We start from the raw sequence: 25621 nt of genomic DNA on the forward strand, positions 1-25621 counted from the left end.
TCTCTACCTGTCCCCTGCCCAGCACACCTAGAGAAGGCTGCTCCTGCCCGGATTTAATTCAGACCTAGATAGTGGGAATGGAGCCACAGCTCCCACCAGAGGGAAATACACCAGGCCCATTCACCTACTCACCCCCTCTGATTATGGAAACGTTGCCTGGCAAATGAGGGCTCCCAGGGCGAGGGCAGCAGGCCAATTCTCCTGTCAGTGAGCATTAATCACCTGCCCTCCTAGGACAGACAGAGGCAACCAGGCCTTGTAATAGCATGGGAAGAACACACTCACTCAGCCTCCCTGGCCCTTGCTGCTGGGCCTACCCACAGAATCCCAAAAGAGGGAACTATAAGCAATGCCAGGACCCCTATATCATGCCTCAGGCTGATTGGCTCTGAGGCAGTTAAGCTGTGCTATTCCAGCCAGGCCCCAGGTGCCCAGGTGATCAGCCATTTCTATGCCAACCTGTCCAACAGGCTCTGCGTGGAATTTGCTGGGGACTCCACCCAGGCCAGGACAGAGGGATATTAACTCTTAGGGCTTATTCCATGTGCGGGCATCAGGGCTTGAGAAATATTGTTGGAGTGGTCTAAAGCACATTTTCAAGATTAGCACAGGTAGTTCAACCAAGAAGTTAGGAACTTGGGCTTGGGAGTCTGAAGCTGCAAGTTCAAATGCAGTGTCCTTGAGCAAACCATTTAACCTCACCAGCCATCATCTGTAGAATGGGACACCACATTCTTGTAAGGATTAGATGACAGCATATGTGAAAAGCACTGGGCCCTGTAAACAGACAATTAAAGGGATAAAGGGAATCTATCTGAGTTCAGAGAGGGCCACCATCATAATTGAAGGGAGAGGACTGGAAGCTTCTGGAAAGATAGGGCACTAGGCAGTATCCCAGAAATTCTGAACTTAAAGGAACCTTAGAGATCCTCTTGTCAAATGCCCCCATTTTGCTTAGGTTCAGAGAAGTAAAATGACTTGTCATATACATAATTATCTCATAGAACAAGAAGTCTGAAGGTGACAGGGCTGCTCAGTGGTTCCATGTGTTCTCACGTACCCAGGCTCTTTCATTCTTTGCTCTGCCAACCACAGAATGTTGGCAATGTCTTTCCCTCTGCGGTTGCAATATGGCTGCAAAAACATCAACCAGCATATTCTCGCACAACCAACAAAATCAGGAAGGGAGAGTACAAGGCTCTTGGTATCTCTGCATTAATTATCACAGGTATATTAGTTTTCCAGGCTGCTAAAACTAGTACCAAATAATGGGCTGGCTGAACAACAGGAATATTATTTCAGAGCCTAGAAAGCTTGCTTCTTCCCAGGGTCAATAGCATTCTGGCTGGCCAGCACTCCTTGAATTCCTTGGCTTTCTTATCACATGGCGATGTCCTCTCCTTTCTCCTCTAGGTTCTGTTGACTTCCTGCTTCCATCTCCTCCCACTGGCTTTCTTTCATGATGTCTGAATTTCTTCTGCTTATAAAGAACCTCCAACCACATTCAATTGGGTCATATCGTAACTAAAAATAACATCTTCAAGAGATCCTATTTATAGTAGGTTCACACCTATAGGAATGTGTTTAAGTCCAAGAACCTGTCTAAATCGGGGTACATAATTCAGTCCAGCAGAAGAGAAAAAATAGGTGACGTGGCCACACTCCAGCTACAACCACAGCTGGGAAAAGGAGTGTCTAACATTTCCAGCCTCTGTTGTAGGAAAAAGCCTCTACTAGAAAAAAATAAGGGGTATGAGGAATAATATTTTATAGACCACCATTTCTGTCTCCCCCACTTTCCCAAAGTTATTGCCCAAAGATATTGCTACTTGGCAACAAGCAGTGGGGACCAGACTAGAACCCATTTCTCTTGACTCCAAATTCAGAGCCCCCATTTCTGTCTCTCTCTCTCAGTTGTGTGCTGCCTTTCCTCTCCATTGAGCAGGGCCTTTAAAAATGGGGCCCTGTGTAGGACAGGGGGAGAGGAAAATATCCCTGGAGCTGAAGTAAACTAGTCTTGGAGTCCAAACGGAACGGCATATGTTATTTGAGAGTCCAGGACAGGCCAGGATTCCCTATTATCATCACCTGCTTCTAGAGCCCACAGGTTGAAGCCCCAGGTGTGAGAGCGGGAGGCAGCCTAGGTGAGCTGGGGTCTGATGAAGCAACTCAACTGAGAGCTCCAGCCAGCTCACCACTGTGCTCAACCCTCAAGACTTCTGTTTATTAAAGAGTGTGGTCAGCATCCATTTGTGGATTCATCAGTCAAAGACATTAGTGTTCATGACCCAAAAGTTTGCCTTCCAGATTCATGAAGCATGTCTACTCACTGCTGCATGCCTTTTCTTTGAGTGTTTCTAAGCTCTTTAAAAATGTTAATTTATTTATATACATAACTCATGGTTACATAGATGGCACATACCCTTTCCAAAATGAGAGTATTGAGGCACAGATTGTGGAGGAACTGGCTCAAAACCACTCAGAAACCCAACATTCTGATTCTCTGGGGTTGTCAGGGACCTTTGTCACTTTTTGAAACTAAATCTCAGGAAAGCAACTATGGTGACCCAAAGGTTTGGAAGCATGGAAGAGTGTAGTCCTTTCGGTAACTGAACTTGACTCTCCATGGCTGGAGTAACAAATCTTAAAGAAGAGCGACGATAAGAGATGGGACTAGAAAGGGCAGGAAGGGAAGGATATTTTCATGTTTTGCAAAGATCTCCAGGAGAGCATTGGAGAGTGGCCAGGAAGAACCCAGGCTGAGACTCGGTGCCCGGCAATAGTCCTGTGGGAGACAGTAGAGGGGATGGAAAGTAGTGGTCATGGAGGACGAATCCTAAGGGCATAAAAAGGGCCTGAAGCCTGATTAAGATGATGGCCGGTGGATGGAGTGAATGGAGGTGTCCTTCAGTGAAGAAGAGGACATAGCAGGAGGAGAGGACAGAGAGAGATGGTGACGACCTTTACCTCCGAAGTACCTGTGCCCACATTTTCTCTGTCTACAGAGAACCCCCATCCCTAACCACACTGCTGTATTCTGGGGATCAAGGTGGGGGTGGTTGGAGGGAAGCACAGCCAGGTAACCAGACTGTGATATAGTCATCTAGAAGAGATGAATTCCCCGTTCTCTTTTCTTTGCCTCTTTTCCTGGAAGGTCGGTTAGAATCACAGGATACCACATCCAGAATGACCCCAGGAAATCAGCTATTCAACCCTGCAGTGGTAGAAAGGAGGAGACTGAGGCCCAGCCTTGTACAGTCACTGGCCCGAGATCTGGGCAGTAAGTGGCAGAGCTAAGACCGGAACCCAGAACTCTAGATTCCTGGGCGAGCACGTTTTTTCCCAAAGCTTTCATGATTTTAACCCCCATGAAAGTCATTTGTGATTTTTTTTCCCCAAGGAGCCCATATTTTGAAAGATTTTCATCTACCAAACAACTGCATTTATCGAGTAATAATTTATTCATTTTCCCCATTTTTTAAATTAATCAAAGACATACATAACTGCCATCCAGAGTCTCAGATCAGCAGGCAATAACCCTTACTACCATGCTGGGTTGATTTAATTCCTGCCAAAAGCAAAGAAACTTGACGTTTTCGTTAGCCTAAGCAACCTCATTGTGGAAAACTGTAGGTTCGCCATTACACTTCGTGAAATATTCAAAATAGCTCCCAGTCCCCTGTCACTAATTCATGGAGCCCTGGGCCCCCACGGACCCCGATTAAGAACCACTGAACCATATCCTGCAGCAAATGAAATGCAAAGGAAAACTCGCTGTCCCAGAGCTTTTACCACTAAATTGTTGAAGAATTTGAAGCCCCTGCCAGCCAGGAGCCCTTGATAAAGTCACTCGAGCTTCCTGAGCCTCCGTTGTCCCATCAGTAAGCTGGGAATAAGCTGTTAGTCAGGATTCTTAGTTGCAAGCAACAAAAACAAACCCTGCCCATGTTAAGTAGTAAAGAATGCATTGAAAGGATACTGGGTGCCTAGTAGAGCTGCTGGGAGTGCAGGGCAGCACACCCGTAACCTCAGTGCTGGCCACTGCAGGCCCTACAGGTCAGGTAATGTCACTTCCACTTCTGGCCCAGGATCTCCATCTCCTGCAGCCACAATAGCTGCCCAAGGGAGGTCCCAGAACTCGGGGACTATGCCTGTGCATGGAAGGGGCGGGGTCATATCCTCTCCCCTTAGCTGTGAGGAAGAAACTAAGCCCCTGACATTTGCATCTTTTACCATGGGGCTCAGGCTCTGTCTCCCAGCAAGGTGCCAGAGGTAGGAAGTTCTGGAAACAAAGACAGGTGGTTTGGCACAGGGCAGCCAAAGGAATGACAATTCTGCACCACCCTACAGCCTACCGTAGAGATTAGAGAGAACATATATAAAGTGCCCGGCACACAGCGGATGTACAGAAACTCTGGTGCTTATGTCCTTCCCCCCCGAAAGTTAACATAGAAGCAGATTTACAAAATAAATACTACCTCTTAAGAGGTTCTTGACATAAGGCAACTTTTCTGTTTCCTCTTCACCTTTCTCTAAGCGCCACCCACCCCCCACCGCCACCACACATAAATTCATGATTCAAATACAACTGCTCTCTCACCCTCCTGATTTAGAGGTTTATTAAGAGGTAGAGCAGTTTCTGTACTTTGAACAAGATGAGAGCAGCAGCTAGTCATTCATCTAGTGGACGCTAATCCTTGCCTTTGACTTTTGGAGATCAGCTTCCCAGTTGAGCACAGTGATGTGTCATGTCCACTTAGAAGCCAATCAGCAGTGAGGGGTGCAAAGAGTGTGACCTGGAGCTGGGAGGACAAGGCTTGCCATCTTCCCTGGGGCACTCAGCCCTGCCCACTGTGTGCTCAGAGTCCCTGTTCACTCTGCCTCAGTAAGGAAAGAAGGTCATCTAGTATACAAAGTCTTGACTCAAGAAAAAAATGGAAGCCAAAGAAACAGGCAGACTCAGAGTTTTATTCTGGTATAATTTCAGACTTTCAGCAAATAGCACAAGGAACTTCCACAAACCTTTTGCCAAATTCACCAATTTTTATTCCACATACTTTGTCATTCTCTCTCTCCCACCCTCCCTCTCTCTGACTATGTGTATATTCCCTAAGGACAAAGGTAATCTTTTACTTAACCCCAGAGGCTATTAGCAACATCGGAAAATTTAACATTGATCTTCAGTCCATATTCAAAATTCATCAATTGTTCCAATAATGGCCTTTAGAGCTATTTGGGGGTTTCCAAATAATCTTTTATTTATTGATTCCTGGTTCACTGTGGTCAGAGAACATGCCCTTTTGAAATGTATTACGTCTTACTCTATGTCCCTCCCATCTGCCTCCCAGCACCCCACTTCCCCCAGGGCCCTGGAGGCTCCCCCTGAATGTGCAGTTCACAGGTAGGATAAGAACAGGGGTGGAATTGACATGCAGATTGTAGGGCCCTCCTCTCTGGTTCCCTGCTGTCCGGTATTTTCTCCCTTGTTTTGCAGTCCCTAGGGCAGCCCACCCACCATCTTCTGAACCCTGGAGGCACGTGCTCCCCAGATGTCCCAAGGTTTGTAGAGTAGGGAGTGCCCAGGGGAAAAGGAGCCCTTCACACCAAGCGCTATCCTTCTTTCACGAGTTGACTCTGTAAGTTTCTCCAGTGTCTTCAAATAGTTGTTTTTTAAAAAAATATTTTATCCAGAATTTATACATCAATACATCCACACATAATCAACAATGTTTCTTGCTTGTGCCCCACTCCATAATTTCATATTTGGAACAAATATGACCCTAACATGCTCACTTTCAATTCCAGCTGAAGTTATCTGATTTCATAATCTCTCCTTAGCATTACCCAAAGAGGTCCTTTTGATTCAGGGCTTAATATAAATAACAAAAGAATGAGGCAGGAAGAAACTAAACCACACATGAAATAAACCAGCTCCCATAAGCTTAAACCTGAGGAACGAGTTAACCAATTTTCTACTTACACAAAAATGCACAAATGAGGAAACACTGCTGGAACATTTCAGTTGGTATTTTATGAATCGTTTTTAAAATATTTGACTTTGTTGAGTAATATTCTAGAAAAATGGTCTCCCTGGTTTGGCTGGATAGTCTCCAGTCTTCCTATCTTTTGATATATTAATGCATCGTTAACCTAACAAAAAATGGAACTAGAGTAGAGGACATGATCTGAGGAATGGTTAAAGGCAGGCGTGGAGAGCTAGACAAAAAAGATGAGACCATGTTCAGAGGCCACTGGAAGCTGTAGGGTGGGCTGCTATGTCCTGGTGATGGACAGGCAGGACTTCCAAAAGAACTTACAATAAAAGACTGCAAGCGCCATCATTTTACTCACCCCCCAGCAAACATTTGCAAATGAGCTGACCTTGCTGTCTTCATTATCCTCCCTGGCAAACCCCTTCCCATTACAGATAACTCTCCATCTACTCTGCACATGCCTCCAAGCAGACTCTGTCCCCAGAGGAAAAGTGTTACTGGACAAAGGCCGTGGATTCTTTTGCCCAACATGCTCAATAACCAGTTCCTGAGACACCAGGGTGTCAAAGAGAGAAAGAGTTTATTACCAGGTGCATAGTAGGAGAGCAGATGGCCTATCGGCCCAAAATCTATCTCCTGAACTGCAGTAATTCTGATAGTTTTATTAGAGAAAAGATGGGCAGGCTTTAGGAATATGAGCACAGTGGCCCCAGATGATGTAATTAGAGGGGATCTAATTATTGAGCATGCACAGATTGATTACATGCTTAGTCACAGAATATATGTAAGAAAATGGTGGAATGAAGTATAGGTGACTTGTAGGTTAAAGTCTAAGCCTGTGCATGCCAGCCAGGCCAATTTTAGTTAGATCCAGTTTCAGTTACCAAGATAATTTTGGACGTGCTGTGGATTAGTTCTAGGCTGACCCAAGACCCTTCATTAATAAACATTAGGGCTGTCTTTAGTGATTACAAGAGTCTAAAGTTGAAAAACTGGATAACTGGGTACAAATGAAGGTTAGTCACAAGGTTTTTACAATCCCAAGGGTAGAAGTTAAGGGCTCTACAATCATTATCAGAGATCAAGGCAGCTGGGTTCCAATTTAGAGATTTCAGGAATGTCCCTCTATCTACTCCAATATACCAGAAAGCAAAAAGGAATATCTATATAATGATACAAAATCATCCTTTAAATCCTGATTTCTCGGTTATAAAAGTTCAATCAGGGGCGGGCCGCGGTGGCTCAGCGGGCAAGAGTGCTTGCCTGCCATGCCGGAGGACCCCGGTTCGATTCCCGGCCCCAGCCCATGTAAAAAACAAACAAACAAACAAAATATAATAAAATAAGAAAATGTTTAAAGATGTTTCCCTTTCTTCCTCCCTTCCTTCCTTCTCTGTCTTTCTTTCTTTCCTTCCCTTCCTCCCTCTCTCTTTAAAAAAAAAAAGTTCAATCAGCACTACCCATGGTCACCCCGACCAACCAGGGCAGATAGGGTGACTCTAAATTGTGAGTGCAAAACCTCCAGTGGTCCCTCAGTGCCACAATCTTACACTTCTCCCCCACCTAGACAACTACCACACAACTCCATAAACCTCCTTAAACCCCGACAGCCCTTCCTTCTCCTCACATTCAGGTGTCCCCTTGATTCCTTTTCCTCCAGAGAATAGCAGTATCAGCAGAGCCCTCCACAAGCCCACCACCCAATCACCCCCATGCACTTTGCCCCAACCCCTACCCCCCACCTTCTGTTTTTGTGGTCAGGTTGGCCAAGCGCTACCTAAGCTGGCTCCTTCTCACCTGTGCACAGCTTCCTTCTGCATGTGTCCTCTCTCTTACCAATCATCTGTTTTGGAAGTCTGATGTGTCCACATTTGGAAAGTATTCATTGTAAAAGGGTGAGGAACCACGAGTTTCCTGAAGAGCCTGCTGCCCTGAGCCCTGTGGGGTCGGCTGGGGTGGTGGGAGCAGGGCGTTCAGAGACCAGTTGTACATAAAATGGCCACTCTCAGTAAAAAGCCATTACCTGATAGCTTAGTTGCAAGATGAAATGAAATAGGAAAACAAACAAACAAACAAACAAAAACCATTTTTATATTTAATTTTATTCCTAGCAATCTCCCCCTATGGACGTGCTGTATTATGGTGTTGAAGGGGTATCCTGTTTCCTAAAATGTTACTTTGGATGCATTTCAACTTGGCAAAAAAAAAAATCAGTCTCAATGGCTTTGAAACAAGCTCACCTGTCCATGGACCCCAGGAAATTGAAATGTCATGTCATGTGACCCCCACCCCACTTCATAACATAGAATGTAAGGACACTCAGTGCTAACATTAAAAGGGGGTGATCTTCCCTCTAAAATGCAGCTGGCATTTGGCAGTGGCAAGATGGAGGAGCAGAAACTGCTTGAGATCCCAGGACCCGTTAGGAAGTCCAAGTTCTTTGGTCTGCAAATGGAAGGCATGTGGAACAGCTGAGCTACATACAGGGCTGACATGAAGGGTCAGTGTTGACTCAAGTGTCAGTGAAGTCACCCAACACTTTTTAAAACATTTTTGCTTAAAACAACAGTAATGTATTATTTCTCATACTTCTGTGAGTCAGGAATTCAGGCACGGTGTAGCTGGGCATTTCTGGACAACATGATAGAGGTTGCATTTGGCTGGTGACAGAGCTAGTCTGGAGGGCACAAGAAGACTTCAGTCATGTGTCTGCTGCTTCAGAACTCTCCACTTGGCCTCTTTAACCTCAAATGCAGCCTCATCTTTCACTCTTCTAGCCCAAGCTTCTTATACATCACGTGGCTGGCATCCTATTCAGAAGAAGCCAGTGATGTGTAGAAGCTTTCTCTCTAAGTTCCAACCCCGAGGCATTTCTTGTTTTGCTAGGTGGCACACTCAGTTCTCCACCCAGTCAGATGTTGTGCGCTTACATCAGGTCAGCAGAGGGTGAGTGGCCCAAGAACAACCAGCATTCAAGGTAAAATGCTGAGAGAAGGCTGAAGGGATGCTACCCAACAGTCATCCAACACATTTTGATGAAGGATTTATAACTCTCCTAGATGTGGGGAGATGATGGTGGATGAAGAAGATATGACTGCTCTTGTGGAGCTTACCTTCAAATGGGAGAAAAAAGTGATGACAGATTAGTAGACAAAATATTTTCAAATTGTGATGGGTGCTGTACAGGAAATTAGCACTAGCTGGAATAGAGTAAAGGGTTCCTTTTAGATGCATGGGTCAGAAAAGTCTGAAGATTTGTTATTTAACCTGAGGCTCAAAGAATGAGAAGTTGCCGCTGAGTGAAAGACAGGCAGGGGTAGAGCTTGGAAAAGGCACTGAGATGAGGAAGAGGTGGAGTCTTGAGAAACTGAAATAGGCTCTTCAGCCTAAAGCAGAGAGAGTGGCAGGAGGAGCAAAACTGAGATGACGCTGAAGGGAAGAGCTTGGGACCATCAAACATGGCCATAACGGCCCTGAGAGGAGTCTGGATTTTAATTTCCAAGAAATGAGGAGCAGCCCTTGAAAGGTTTTCAGCAGAGGGGCGGGGGGTGCCATGTCCTGATGTATATTATAAGGTCACCCTTGCTACCATAAGTAGACTAGATTAGAGAGGGCATGGGTGGATGTGGGGAGACAGTTAAGGGAGGTGGCAGTCTTTTGGCTGGAGGTCATGGTGATGAAGACTGAGATGGATAGAGAATGGGCTGATCTGAGATGGAATGACTGGGTGCAAAGAACAAGGGGAGGGGAAGAATCAGGACAAGGACTGCCTGGGTTTTTAGGCTCAGGCAGTTGGTCAGCTGGTGTAGAAAGCTGGAGGTGCACAGGTTTGAGGGTTGTGGTGGGAGAGGGGAAAAACCCAGGATTCTGTACGAGTTGTGATAGGTGTGAGTCAATCCTGAGGAGACATCCAGTTTGTAGCTGGATATGTGAACTCTCAGAGAAGAGGTCTGGACTGGGTATAAAGGTTTGATCATTAGTGTGGAGGTGGCATCTGGAAGCCAGTGTTGTCACTGAGCTCTCAAGCTGTAGAGTCCAACAGGCCAGAACCAGCTGAGATTCCTGAACCCTGAGTGGAATAGAAAAAGCACATTCTAGTACCCACAACTGAGTGAGCACAGTCCAGTCACTTCTCCCCCAGACTCAGTTTCCCTATCATGTAAAATCAGTGGAGACTTCATACAAATTGGTCCTTTATAAAGTCAACCATTCCTCATAGTGTTGACTGAAAACATTTTGGTTGCGATAATACTTAGATATGCATAATTGTCAAGCCCAATGTAACACTTTATGCATTATTGCTACTACACAATTGCCAATCCAAAGTAAATGAAGAAGGAAGTAAGACAAAACCTTGGATATCTTCTCCCTGCTGCAACTGACCTTGATGTGAGGGACACTGGACAGACACATTCTAAGATTGCATCCAGTTTTAACATGTGATGATTATCGGAGCCTGTTGAGAGGAGATAGAGGCCAAAGAGTAATAAGAGAATTAATTGGGAAATAGGCATCTGAAGATCCAAAGGTGTCATGGTTGGCAGGATAAAAATAGACAGATGTTAGATTTTAGATAGGTAAATAAGTAGATAGGTAGGTGAGTGATAGGTAGAGAGATAAATAAATGATAGATGATGTGGTAGTTAGATTCAGTTGTCAACTTGGCCAGGTGAAAGCACCTAGTTCTGTTGCTGTGGACATGAGCCAATGGTAGGTGAATCTCATCTGTTGCTAATTACATCCGCAGTCGGCTAGGAGGCGTGTCTGCTGCAATGAGTGACGTTTAACTTAATTGGCTTGTGCTTAAATGAGAGAACGCAATGTAGCACAGTCTAGCAGCTCAGCATTCCTCATCACAGCACTTGCAGCTCAGCCCAGGCCTTTGGAGAAGTCACCCCCGGGAAAGTTGTTGGAACCCAGGGGCCTGGAGAGAAGACCAGCAGAGACCATCCTGTGCCTTCCACGGATGAATATATACATAGATAATTGACAGAATAGATAGATAAATAGATAGAGATAGGCAAATAGATGGATGATGGGTAGATAGATAGTTAGATAGAGATAGGCAGACACACAGATAGATAAATAAAGAACCAAACAGCATTTTCCTAACAAAACTAGAACAAAATTGGGGTAGAAAGAAGACCAGTAAGGTGAAAAAAGATCTTTTTCCAAATTGGAGATGTTTCAGCTCCAAAAAGCTCAGCTTTTAATTTTTTTCTTGACTCATTGACGCCATACCTATCAAGTTTAATAAAAAAAAACAAATGGTAAGAGATCAATCTGAATAATTATGATGCTAGTTTATATTTGAAGGTTTACTTATAAACACTGAGGGAAAATTATGCTTCAAACTACTGACCTCACACAGTAACAAATATCATTTTGCAAGTTCCCTTCTAATGTCTTATCTTGTGCATATATATTTTTTTACTTACTATATTTATAATTTTTTATTCTTTATAAACGTAAGATACTGAGATGTGTTTTTCTGTTGCCAAATAGTGCTAATTATAATTTTATTGACAGCAAAATGCCATATTGTCTGGATACGCTGAAAATTGCACATTCATATCCCTATTGTTTTATATATAAGTTTCTATCAATCAGTCACTAGTACAAAAATGCTGCAGTGAACATCGTCATGCAAAAAACTTTGTCTTGCATATGGATTATTTTGTTTGGCTAGACTGCTAAGTGGGAATTTCTGGGTCAAAGGCAACTATTGTGTTTTGTTTTGTTTTTAATCCTTGTGGATGATCTGAACAGAGACTTAAGGATAAAATAGTAAAAGGTGGATCTGCAACAGGCACCAACCAACACATTTCAAAACGCTGAGGGGGAGGCAAGGCCTGTGTCACCCAGTCGTACGTGGTGCTGTGAACACAGGTGAGCTTAGTGCTTATCTCGAAACCTTTCTTGATGCCCCCAGGCAAAGATGCTGCGAACAGTTCAGAACAATTCAGAACCGGCATGCAGACACCAGTTACCAAGGAGACCTTCACATTTCCCTTCTTGAACAGGTTAACAGCGCTGTATCTGTGCTGGAAGTTTGGATAGAATTAGTTCAAAAAAGGGGGAAAACAAAGAAAATGGTTTTAAAAGACAACTGAACTGTTAACCTCAGGAATCAGTGCCCAGCACCACAGAGAACCTGCTGGTCCATTTCTTTTTCTGTATGACTTCATCGTTTGACCTTTTGTCTTGGGCAAATTCATTTCCATTTTTCTTTAATAAAACGGAACCATCAGCGCATTCGATGGCATCTAATTACCTACAGCCTGTGGTGTGTCAAATGTCCCTGCTGCACGGACTCATCAGGCACCCAGTGGGAAAAGCACTGAGGCACAATAGAATGATTAATATGGGTATGTAGAAATCAGAAACATGCGGGCTCAAACTCACATGCTCTATCCCTGCATGTGATATAATATGTTATAACAATTGTATAATAATACTAATATGCCATTAGTATTATTGTCAAACCTTCGGGACCTAGGAACATGTTGCACTCAGCAGCTCAAAAGGAAACTCAAAAACTTTCATCACCATTCTCCTCTCTGGATTCTCCACATCCCCACTGGCTTTTCTTCACCTAAAAAGCTAGCTTATCAGAGGACTTGAATAGACATTTCTCCAAAGATATACAAATGGCCAACAAGCACATGAAAAGATGCTCAACATTATTAGCCATTAGGGAAATGCAATTCAAAACCACAAGGAGATGGGCCTTCATACCCACTGAGATGGTTGTTATTTTAAGAAAAGGAAAATAACAAGTGTTGGCAAGGAGGGAGAATGATCTGAACACTTCTGTATTGCTGGTGTGAGTGTAAATGGCTCAGCTGTTATGGAACACAGCTTGGCAGTTCCTCAAGAAGTGATACAGAATTACCACATGACCCAAATCCCACTCCTAGATATGTATCCCAAAGAATTGAAAGCAGGGATTCAGACTGATTTTTTTTTTTTTGCGTGGGCAGGCACCAGGAATCGAATTTGGATCTCTGTAATGGCAGGCAACAGCTCTGCCACGGCACCACCATCACCTGCCCTAAGACAGATATTTGCACTCCAATGTTCATGGCAGCATTACTCACTATAGCCAAAAGGTGGAAGCAACCCAAGCGTCCATTCAGATGAATGAATAAACAAAATATGGTATATAACACAATAGAATATCATTAAACCTTAAAACAGAATATAATTCTGATACATATGACAACACGGGTGATTCTTGGAAACATTGTGCTGAGTGAAAGAAGGAAGACACAAAAGGACAACTGTTGTATGATTACACATATATGAAATATAGGAAAAGCAAATTTATAGACACAGCAAGTCAACAAGAGATTACCAGGAGCTGGAGGGAGGGTAACGGGAGAGCTATTGTCTACTGGATGCAGAGTTCCTGCTTTGGGTGATGAAAATTTTGGTAATGGAAGATGGTGACATTACTGCACAATTGTAAAAGTTATCAACGCCATTGAATTATAAACATAAAATATTTAAAATGTCAAATTTTATGTTTCATAAATTTTACCACAATTTTTTTAAAAAAAGACCAGCTGACAGAGACTGAGAGCTGGATCTTTAGGTGGTTTGCTACCTTATACCGTGTATGAGTTTGCAAGAACAGAATCCAGGATGCCATGGGTTCATACCTAGTGCATTGTCTGCAGTGGCAGCCATAAACCAATAACCTCGGTTTAGTTGCAACCTAATACTAACAAGAGATAGAAAAGCAGAATTTAGGACTTCTTGATGTGTAGCAGGTATAACTTGTAGCCCACCAACTAGGTGTGCAAAAATTTAGATCTTTTTACATTTTCTATAATGTATTTTCAAATGCTGAGCCTTCATGAGGCAGATGAAAACATAGCTGCAGTTCTTCCCAGGGTTTTCCCCTTTGGGCTAGACTTACGGGGCTTAACAAAGTACTGATTGGCCAGGGGGGCACCCATCTGGTCTTTGGCCAACAGTGTACCCAGGATGCTGCTGAGGTGACCATGGTGGTACAACCTCTGGCATCTACCCATTGTCCTTCCATGTCACACCAGAGGCAAAGGAATCCTGTGCTTCTGCTTGTGGTCCTGCCATCCAGACATATCACATAGCATTTCCTTTCTGGAGTTCATCTGCCTCTCTGAAAAGCAAGCCATGTTTGGGGGATGACAGAAATGACACGGACCTTTCTTTTAAGTCTGCATGATTCTTTGTTCCTTTACATTTCTTCAAGTGGCTCTGTGAATTCCCTTTCCCCAAGTGTTTAGGGTTTCCTAAATAATAATAATAATAATAATAGTAATAGTAATAATAATAATAATAATAATAATAAAGCCAGAAGTAAATTACCTTAAATTACTTTGGTTTTAGACCTTAGGGGCATTATGTATACAGCTGTTAACTTGCTAAAATGGGGGATAGCGGGTGAAAGGGAAGATCCTGGAAGAACCACCACACACACACACATACACACACACACACACACACTCCAGTTAATATCTCAAGATGACACTGTGCCAAACTTTCCCTTTTGTAAATCCTTGTGTCCCCATAAAGAAAATGTATTTCTCATCCAAGTATTCCATCACCACTCAGTAAGGTGGGGCCTGTGTCTTTTTCCCAAATTGAGATCTCCAGTATTGGCAATATCCTCCTGCAAAATGACACCTGGCCATGTAGATGACATTTTCTCCAGGCTACTCTAGAGTTGGTATCCAGCAAATACCATGCAAATGGGTGGCTTGAACAGTGAAAATTTAATCCATATCAAGGCATCATCAAGGTGTTGTTTTCTCCTAAAGACGGTGGAGTTCTGGGGTTGGCTGCTGGTGAGCCTTGGACCTAGGCTGCTTGTCACATGGCAATGCACATGGTGACTTTTCCTGGCCTCTCCAAGTTCCATGATTTCAGCTTTTGTCTGTTCTCACTGTGGTTTTCTCTCTCTGCTTGAATTTCATTCTGCTTATAAAGGACTCCAGTAAAAGGGTTAAGATCCATCCTGAATGAGTTGGGTCACACCTTAATTGAAGTCACCTCATCAAAAAGTCCAATTTACCATGGGTTTACACTCACAAGAATGGATTAGGTTTAAGACTATGTGTTTCTGGGGTACATGCAACTCCAATCCACCACAATTGGAGAGGTGAGTGTGGATACTGGGTGGGTTTTGGCTCATGCAGGAGATGTCTAGGACTCAAGACAAGAACAGGAGAAGAGGCAGGTACTGTCAGCTGGTGACGGAGTAGCTGGGGATGGTGAGGGCTGTTCCATAATGTAAGCAATCATAAGAAGGGGAACTCCTCCCACTTGGGTATACAGAACCTAGAGATGGAGGATGTCTCTGAGGAGGGAGGAGCATGATAAGAGGTCTGGCTTTGGGGTCTACAACAGTCAGAATGGGGCAGATTATGCTGGTAATGCCTAAATTATACAAGCTTCTTCATAGAGTAGACTGACTCATGGAAAGACCTACCTATAATTTGCAATCAGGCCCCTTTGTTAAAATTTCAAAAAATATCTAGTAATTTATAGCAATAAAAGGGTTTCATAACCAAGAGGGTTTATCCCAGAATCCAAAAATGTTTTAACACTGGAAAATCTGTTAAGAAATGTATCGTCTTGAAAGATGGAAGAAGACATGCCCTAGAATGTTGATAGCAGCATTATCTGAATTCCAAAAATTATTGGAAGACTTTTAAATTTTCATAAGTAAAAGAATAGATACATGAATTGTGATATATTCATATAAGGGAATGCTACACAGCAGTGAAAATGAATGAATGAATGATATCACCCATTCATTCATTTTCACTGCTGTGTAGCATTCAGGGTGCCATCTCCCCACAGTATGTTTGAACAACTAGCAAAAATTGGCAGAGCCATCTTCCTCAAAATTCTGGAAAACAGTTAAAAAAGTGTAGTAATTGGGCAAATGGGCAAATGTTGAATCAAGAAAACGCAGCTTAAAGATGGTAGGAGAAGCTCATTGCACCCTCGTTGGCCATTTCTCTACACCCAACTTGGCATGGTACAGAGCCAGCCTGCACCCTCATTTTGACTGTTTGGCCCTGTTCCAGAAGGAGCAGAGTAACCCTATGTGCATGCTGTGGAGCCAGTATGCCAAACCATCAGGTGGAAGTCTGAAACACTGGGCTAGGAAACTCATCTCTGGCTTGCCCTCCCAGAAATAGCTTGTAGAGAATTAAAACAGTATAAGAAACAATTATGTCAAAGAGCCTGGGGCAAAGGAGTACCTGCTCTAAGAAACACAATTGAGCACTGGGATGGGGGAGTATTTATTTCATCAGGAGTAAATGATGCCTTCTGATTCCTGTATATAGGAGAACTCCATAGGCCACAAGCAAGCAAGAATAAGTCCAGGCTCAAAAAAGATGGAGAGGATCTTGCTTCACTTTTGCCTCAGTCTCATCGAAGACTAAACTTTGAAAGAGAATGCTAGATAACACAGAGCCCATTTGTAAAGACTGTGAAAGGTGTTTCTTGGCTTGCTTTGTTTTGTTAGTTTCTGACACTCAAGGAAATCCCTCTCATATCACTAGGTGAATACAATTAAGGAGCAGTCAGTTTGAAGAATAAATCATACAGTTAACACATTGAAATATAAAAATGACTGTGTGCACCAAAAAGTTATAAGACAAACAAACAGGAAATGATGACCTATCCAAAGGAGCAAGTTGAAAATTCAGACACAATTAATGAAGAAGAAAAGGCTTCGGACATACCAGACAAAGAATTTTAAAATGACCCTCAGTATGCTCAAAGAGATAAAAGAAAACACAGAAAAAACCCTAAAGATATTGGGAAAATGATGAAGGAACAATATGAGAATATTAGTAAAGAGATAGAAATATTAAAAAGGAGCCAAACAGAAATGCTGAACTTGAAGACTACATGCACTGAAATGAAAAATTCTTTGGAAGGTTTCAACAGCAGATTGAAGCTGACAGAAGAAAGAATCAGTGAACTCAGAGGTAAGACCATTGAAATTATTCAGGCTGATGAGCAGAAAACACAAAGAATGGCAAAAGTGATGAGAACATTACAGAACTATGGGACAACGTCAAGCAAACCAATATGCATTATAGGAGTCCCAGAAGAAGAAGAAAGAGAAAGAAAGGGGCAGAGGATTATTCAAAGAAATGATGGCAGAAAACTATGAAGATTTAATGAGATATGAATATGCACATTTGAGAATTCTAACAAACCCCAAATTGGATAAACTAGAACAGAACCACACTAGACACATAATAGTTAAACATTTGAATGCCAAGGACAAGCAGAGAGCTCTGAAAGCTGCAAGAGAAAAGCAATGTGTTATGTATAAAGGAGTCCCAATAAAATTAAATGCCAATTTCTCATCAGAAACCATGAAGGCAATAAGACAATGAGATGAAGTTTTTAAAGTGCCAGAAAAAAATCAATTTCCAACCAATAATTTTATACCAGGTGAGACTGCCTATTAAAAATGATCAGAAATTTAAAAAAATGATGAGGAAATCAAGACAGTCTCAGATAAAAGCTAACGGAGTTCTTCACCACCAGATCTGCCCTACAAGCAATGCTAAAGGGCATTTGTTTCAGACTGAAACAAAAGGACACTATACAGTAGATCAAAGTGGCATAAAGAAATAAGACCTCCAATAAGGTAGACATATCTTATAAAGGCCGGGACTATTATACTGTATATCCTGATATGTGTTTCCCAATGTGCAACTCCACTTTTTAATTCTTACAAGCTCTAAAATTCAAATATGTCAAAAGTTATGATAAATCTATGGTTTGGGACATGTAGTGTATAAAGATATAATTTTTATATAAAATTTTATATAATGTATAAAGATAAAATAACTAGAACAAAAAGTAGGGGGAAGGAGGGATATAGGAACAGTGTATGTGTAAGCTATTGAAGTTAAGTTGGTATTAAATCAAGCATGATTTTTGTAGAATTAGGATATTAAATTTTAGCCCCAAGATAACAAAAAAGAAGATACATGAAAAAATGTATTCCAAAAGAAATAAGAAGGGACTGAAAATGATCACTACAAAAAAAATCAAATAAATATGAAAACAGGTACTAATGGAAAAATTGAAAAACAAAAAAAGTATAAGACTTACAAAGACCAAATAACAAAAGGGGAGAAGAAAGTCCTGTATGGACAATGGAATAAAGTTAGGAATCAATACAGCAGGTGAACTGGAAACTTGACAAATATATGGAAATTAAAAACACACTCTCAACTGATGGTCAAGAAGAAATCAAGAGAGAAATTAAGAAATATCTTGAGGCTAGTGAAAATGAAAATACAACATATCAAAACCGATGAGCTGCAGCAAAGACAATGCTGAGAGGAAAATTTATAGCTCTAAATGTCTACATGAATAAAGAAGAAAATCTCAAATCAAAGACTTAATCTCACAACTGGATGATCTGGAAAGAAAGTGGAAACTAAATTCAAGGTGAGCAGAAGGAAGGAAATAACAATGATTAGAGCAGAAATAAATGAGATAAAGAATAAAAAACAATAGACTTACTGAAACCAAAATTGGTTGTTTGAAAATATTAATAAAACTGACAAATGTTTAGCTAATCTGACAAAGAAAAAAAGAGACAGGATGCAAATAAGTAAACCAGAAATGAGAAGGGGGCACCCCACAGAAATAAATAGGATTGTAAGAGGATACAGTGAGCACCTGTACACAATAAATTAGATAATTTCCGTGAAATGGAAAAATTCCTAGAAACCCAAACTACCCCCACTGACTCAAGGAAAAACAGTAGATTTCAATAGACCAATAACACGTAAAGAGATTGATTAAGATTTCAAAAACTTCCCAACAAACTAAAGACCAGAACCAGATTGCTTCACTGGTGAATTTTATTGAATATTCCAAGGAGAATTAACACCAATCCTGCTGAAACTCTTCTAAAAAAGCGAAGAGGAGGGAACATTCCCTAATTCATTCTATGAGGCTGGCATAACCCTCTTACCAAACCAGATAAAGATACCACAAGCAAAAAACATTACAGACTAATATCTCTTTTGAACATAGATGCAAAATACCTCTACAAAACCCAAATCCAACAATAAGTTAAAAAAAATTATGCACAGTAAACAACTCAAGTGAGATTTGTTCCAAGTATGCAATGGTGGCTCAACATTTAAAATATCAATCAATGTACTACACCATGACAACAGGGTGAAGGGAAAAAACCCACATGATCATCATAATTGATACAGAAAAGACATTTCACAAGATCCGGTGATGCTTCTTGAACAAAACACTGAGAAAATTACAATTAGAAGGAAACATCCTCAACATAATAAAAGGCATATATGAAAAACCCACAGCTAATATTGTACTCAAAGGTGGAAGACTGAAAGAATTCCCTCTGAGATCTGGAGCAAGACAGATGCTTAAATAATTGTCACCACAGTTATTCAACATTGTACTAGCAGTTCTAACCAGAGCAGTCAGGCAGGAAAAAAATAAAAGCCATCCAAATTAGAAAGGATAAAGTAGCACTAGCCCTATTTGCAAATGACATGATCCTGTATATAGAAAATCCTGACAAATCCTCAACAAGGCTACTTGAGCTGGTAAACAAATTCAGTAGTGACAGGCCTAAAATCAACATGCAAAGATCGGTAGTTTCTATACACCAGTAATGAGCAATCTGAAGAAGAAATAAAGAAAAAATCCGTTAACAATAGCAGTTAAAATAATCAGATACCTAGCAATAAATTAAACTAAGGTTGTAAAGGACTTGTACACAGAAAACTACAAAATCTTCCTGAAACATAGCAAAGAAGACCTAAGTAAGTAGGAAAACAATCTGTGTTCATGGGTTGGAAGTCTAAATATTGTTAAGATATAAATTCAACCCAAAGCAATTTACAAATTCAATGCAATACCAATCAAAATTTCAACAGCTTTCTTTGCAGAAATGGAAAAGCCTATTCTCAAACATATATAAGAGTAAGCAGCCCTGAATGGCCAAAATCATCTTAAAAAGAACAGTGAGGTTGGAGAACTCATACTTCCAATTTTAAAACAGATTATAAAGTTATAGTAATCAAAACAACATGGTACTGGTGCAAAGACAGATGTATATACCAGTGTAATCAAATTGAGAGTTTAGAAATAAACCTTCATATCTATGAATATGCAGTTGATCTTTTTTTTTTTTTTTTTTGCATGGACAGGCTCTGGGAATTGAACCCCAGATGAGAATTTTGCCACTGAGCCACCATTCCTGCCCTGGCCAGTTGATTTTTGACAAGAATGCCAAGTCCACCCATTTAGGAAAGAAGAGTCTCTTCAGTAAATGGTGCTGGGAAAACTGGATATACATATGTGCAAGAATGGGGCGGGCCGCGGTGGCTCAGCGGGCAAGAGTGCTTGCCTGCCGTGCCAGAGGACCCCGGTTCGATTCCCGGCCCCAGCCCATGTAAAAAACAAACAAACAAACAAAATATAATAAAACAAGAAAATGTTTAAAAATGTTTCCCTTCCTTCCATCCTTCCTTCCTTCTCTGTCTTTCCTTCCTTTCCTCCCTCTCTCTTTAAAAAAAAAATTAAAAAAAAAAAAAAAAAAAAAAAGAATGAAGGTGAACCCCTACCTCATACCATTTACACAGCTTGACTCAAAATAGATCAAAGACCTAAATATGAGAACTCAAACTATAAAACTCCTAGAAAAAAACAGAGGGGAGCATCTTCAGGACTCGGCGGTAGGCCATGGTTTCTTAGACTTCACACCCAAAGCACCAGCAACAAAAGAAAAATCTAGATAAATGGGACTTCATCAAAATTTAAAAATTGTGTGTATCAGAGGCCTTTATAATGAAAGTAAAAAGACAACTTACAGATGAGAAAAAATATTTGGAAACCACATGTGCAAAAGGATTTATATTCAGAATACATAATGAAATCCTACGACTTAGCAATAAAATACAAACAACCCAGTTTAAATATGGACAAAAGACTTGAATAGGCATTTCTCCAAAGAAGAGATACAAATGGCCAAAAAGCACATGAAAAGATGTTCAACATCATTAGCTTTTAGGGAAATCAGATCAAAACCATGATAAGTTGCCATCTCACACCCATTCAGATGGCTACTATTTAAAAAATGGAAAATAATTGTTGGAGAGATGAAGAGAAATAGGAACGCTCATTCATTTTTGGTGGGAATGTAAAATGGTGCAGCCACTGTGGAAAACAGTTCGGTGGTTCCTCAGCAAATTAAGTATACAATTACCACTTTAGCTGGCAATGTCACTTACAGGTATGTATCCAAAAGAATTGAACCAGGAACTCAAACAGATAATTGCACAATGATGTTCACAGCTGCGTTATTCACAACTGCCAAAAGATGGAAGTGTCTATCAACAGGCATCCATCAACAGATGAAAGATAAACAGAATGTGGTATATATACACAATGGAATATTATTCAGCCATGAAAGGAATGAAGTTCTGATACATGTGATAACATGGATTAATCTTGAAGACATGTATTGGGTGAAATAAACCAGACACAAAAGGACAAATGTTGTATGATCTCACTGATATGAAATAATTAGAATAAAACCCATTCATAGAGTCAGAAACTAGTCAGAAACTACAGTTTCTATTTGGGGTGATGGAAAAGTTTTGGAAATGGAAAGTGTTGATGGTAGCACAATATTGTGAATATAATTAACCCCACTGAATTAGTTATTAGATTATGGCTTAAGGTGGTGCAATGGTGACTCAGTGGCAGAATTCTCACCTGCCATGCTGAAGACCCGGGTTCGATTCCTGGAGCCTGCCCATTCCAAATAATAATAATAATAATAATACCGATAGTAGATTATGGCTTAAAGGGAGGAATTTTAGATTGTATAAATATTACTAGAACAACATTTTTAAGAACCATAACAGTGGGCTATACAAAGAGGTTGAATCTAAATGCAAGGGAACAAATAGAAAGTGATGGTAACAAATTAGTGAGTTTCTAAGTAACATTGCCATATTGAAGGTGAATACGATTGAAAGAGAATGTATAGTACCATGCATTCCATTGATTAAACATGCAATTATAAGATGCATGGGTGGTTCAGTGGTAGAATGTTCACCTTCCTTGAGGGAAACCAGGGTTTGATTCCCAGACCATGCACCACCGCCCCCTCAAAAGATCTACACTTATAAATAAGTTCTCACATGAACTATTTCAATAGTTTGATAGTGAACAAAGAGTCAATAGTAGAGGGATGTGTGTGGGGGGGACTAAAAATGCATTCAATGGCCAGTAGTTAACAGGAAAACATCAATAGTAACACAGCATTACCAGGGGCAACTAACTGGGAAGGAGGGACAATGATAAGGGGTAGGTTTGATTTGATAGTTGGTGGCGTGTTTGCTGGTTCTTTGCCATTACGGACCAATGAAAGTTGTCTAAAATTGAGAGTGGTGCTCATTGTACAATGAAGCAAGGATACTGTAAGACATGGTTTGTTTATTTTGAACATTATCCATGATGCCCAATAGATGAAGAAAGCCAAAGGATGCAATGATTGAGAAGCACAATGGCGCACAGTGATACATTTATATGATGGAATATAAATCCTTTTTGTATGGCTACAAAAAGGAAGGACATCAAGTGGCACACAATGAACTGAATAAACCTTGGGGACAGTGTGCTGTGCAAAATAAACCAGAAACTGAGCAGGCAATGGTGGCACAGCGGCAGAGTTCTCGCCTGCAATGCCGGAGACCCGGGTTTAATTCCCGGTGCCTGCCCATGCAAAAAAGTAAGTAAATAAATAAGTCAGAAATGAAAGAACAAATATACTAAGTTCTCTCTCAGAAAATACTTATAAGAAAATTGAACCCTAGATTGTAAGCCCTTTTGGCAGCCCCAGTTAGTCTGAAGTTGTAAATGTATTTCTAGATTTTGAGACACTGAGCTATTTGTGTATCAGCTGGTATTTTCCTGCAATTTTGAGTAACTCTGTGTATCCTAAGATCCAGAAATGGAGTGCTAGTATAGCTATGTACAATAATAGTTAAAGTGACCAAAAAAGAGATCAGACCTCAATTAGAGTTAAAAACAAATCCAGTCTGGCTAGGATTAAGGTAAATTAGAATACAGGGTAAAAGATAGTAGTGTATGTACTCTAGAGCTTAACCTACTGTATCATACCAAAGGCAGAGAGGTTTATTATGTCTAGAACCTAAAATTTCTGTAACACATAGTCTAAATCAACCTGTCTGGATAACTTATTTAAACAACCCAACCTCCTGGAGTCCAGAACAGGAAAAAGGGTTTGTGTTTCTATATAGCTTAATATAATACCAGAATACATCTCAGACTATGGTAAGCTGAACATTAAAAAGTATTGGTAGAGTCCCTCATGGATCTGAAGGGGGAAAATATATGTATATTATATATATATATATATGTACGTATAATATATGTATATGTATATATATATATATATATAAATAAATACATATATATATATATAAATGAAACTTTCCTAACTGGGAAACTCCAGGTACCTTCTCAACCACTGGACATTGGGGACTCCCAAGAAAGTGGGCCAAGACCTTGCTTTTGAGGAAACTTATTTCTGTAGGGGAGAAGTCAAGACTACCCATAACAAGACTATAAGACTTGCTTCCAGGAAGTCTCTTTGTTGACAACGTGGAGCATGACTCTCAGGGATGAGTGTGGCCCTAGCACCGTGGGATCAGCAATGCCTTCCTGACCAAAAGAGGGAACAGAAGTGTAGTAAAACAAGGCATCAGTGGCCAAGAGAGAGCAAATGGGGTCAAGGGGCTATTCTGGAGGCTACTCTTTTGCAAGCTTCTGTTAGATAGTGCTAATTGCCATGGTTTGCTAAACCCCAATCAATGTCACTTCTGTTCACTCTTAGGAACACCCAGGGCTCAAACTGAGACTCTGTAAAGGTTTCATGCACTAGGTTTGCCTTCATGGGACATATAATTCCCAGAGGGTTCCTGGGTCAGATAAATCCTGAAACTCAGAGGGACCAGCCTCTCCAAGGATCTCAATTAATTTCATCCCCATATCCTTTAGTGTAGGCACCCCTTCTCAACATGAAAAAATCAGAACGGGTATTGCCCAAAGATCCTTATGGGTTGGGAGAAAGATTAAAGGAGAAGGAGGAGGTATAACCAAGAAAATGGGGTTTAACAAACAAATATGGCTACTGAACCACTATATTAAAATTCTTTCTAGCCTCCAGTGTTTAGAATCAGCTAAAAGGGAAAAAAACTGAGATGGTGAAATGGTACCCCATGACAAACTCTGGGATCTGTTCTGTAACTACTTGTTGAAGTGTGCTTTGAAAATTACTGGTTTTTTTTTCTTTCTTTCCTTATATATATGTTATATTTTACAAAAAAAAATTTTTTTTAAATCACAGCAGTGTGAAGCACAGACAGTGAATCCTAATGTAAATTATGGAGTATATTTAATAATGTATTAGAATAATAATTTTCATCAATTGTAACAAAGTTATCACACTAATGTGAAGTGTTAATAATAGGGAAAACTGTATATGTATGTTTGAGGAAGAGGTGTATGGGAACTCTGTTCTCTGCATGACACTGTAAACCTACAACTTATCTAATAAAAAATTTTTAAAACATTATGTTGAGTAAGAAAAGCACAGTGCAGTAGATCACATACCTTATGGTTCTTTTATAATAAGTATTAAACATGAAAACCATACTAAATACTATTACAGACACATAGATATATGTAGCCACAATATAAAGGAAAGCACAGTCATCATAAACTCTAATTCATTGAATGAAGGCAGGACTATCACTGAAGCCAAGGATGCTTGGTATCCAGAGAGATTCAGTATATTGTAATATTTTGTCTGTTAAATTGGATCATTGTTGTATATGTTTGTTCATTAAATTGTTGTCTTTCATTGTGTGCATTTTGTACATTTCTCAATATTTTCAAGGAAATATCGGATTAACTCTGAAATGAAAGAAAAGTGAGGAAGCAATAAGAGGAGCTGCCATCTGAGAAAATTTATTTTGCATCCATGAAGAAGAATCAGGTAAGAATTTTGGTAGATGGGAAAATGTCATTCTAGAATCCTTAGTGCTGGGCATATCCCCATACTTCCTAGATTTTCGGGGAAAAGCTTTAAAAAAAGTAAGTATATATGTATAGATAGAGAGAGAGAGAGAATTATGTTGAGATAGCCTCCAACTTAAATTCTGAATATACAAGTTCAAGGAAAGTAAAAGCCAACCACCCCATTGGCCCTCTTCCCCTTCTCCAATGTGGGGAGCAGGGCTGTCACAGAGGCCTTGTGATGCCCAGGTCCTTGGGGTTGAGACCAGAGTTTGGGAGGCCACCTTTATACATCAGGGGAGGAGACATCATGAAAAAATTAATAAGAGTGTCATGAGCCTAGGAAGAGGGAATCAAAAAGGCTGAACTCCTTGCAAATATGCAGGGGACAACCACTGTCCCAGGTGCTGGGCAGCGTGCAGAGCAGGAAGCCCAGGGGGGGAACCAGGCACCTGCTGGGGAGAGTGGGGAGGGTCCACAGGCAGAGAACGGCC

The 25621-nt window shown here is 40.9% G+C and overlaps 1 protein-coding gene across 1 annotated transcript in view; it reads left to right on the forward strand.

Moving 5' to 3' along the window:
* The window catches only part of FARS2 (phenylalanyl-tRNA synthetase 2, mitochondrial), a 611740-nt gene extending 586633 nt beyond the window's left edge, over positions 1-25107 (forward strand). Inside the window, exon 7 of the mRNA XM_077143773.1 lies at positions 25009-25107. Coding sequence (XP_076999888.1) covers positions 25009-25045 — 37 coding nt within the window. The 3' untranslated portion in view covers positions 25046-25107. The remainder of the gene's footprint in view (positions 1-25008) is intronic.
* Positions 25108-25621: the final 514 nt, after the last annotated feature.

The sequence above is a fragment of the Tamandua tetradactyla genome, chromosome 25 (assembly GCF_023851605.1).
Source record: "Tamandua tetradactyla isolate mTamTet1 chromosome 25, mTamTet1.pri, whole genome shotgun sequence".
Taxonomy (NCBI): Eukaryota; Metazoa; Chordata; class Mammalia; order Pilosa; family Myrmecophagidae; genus Tamandua; species Tamandua tetradactyla.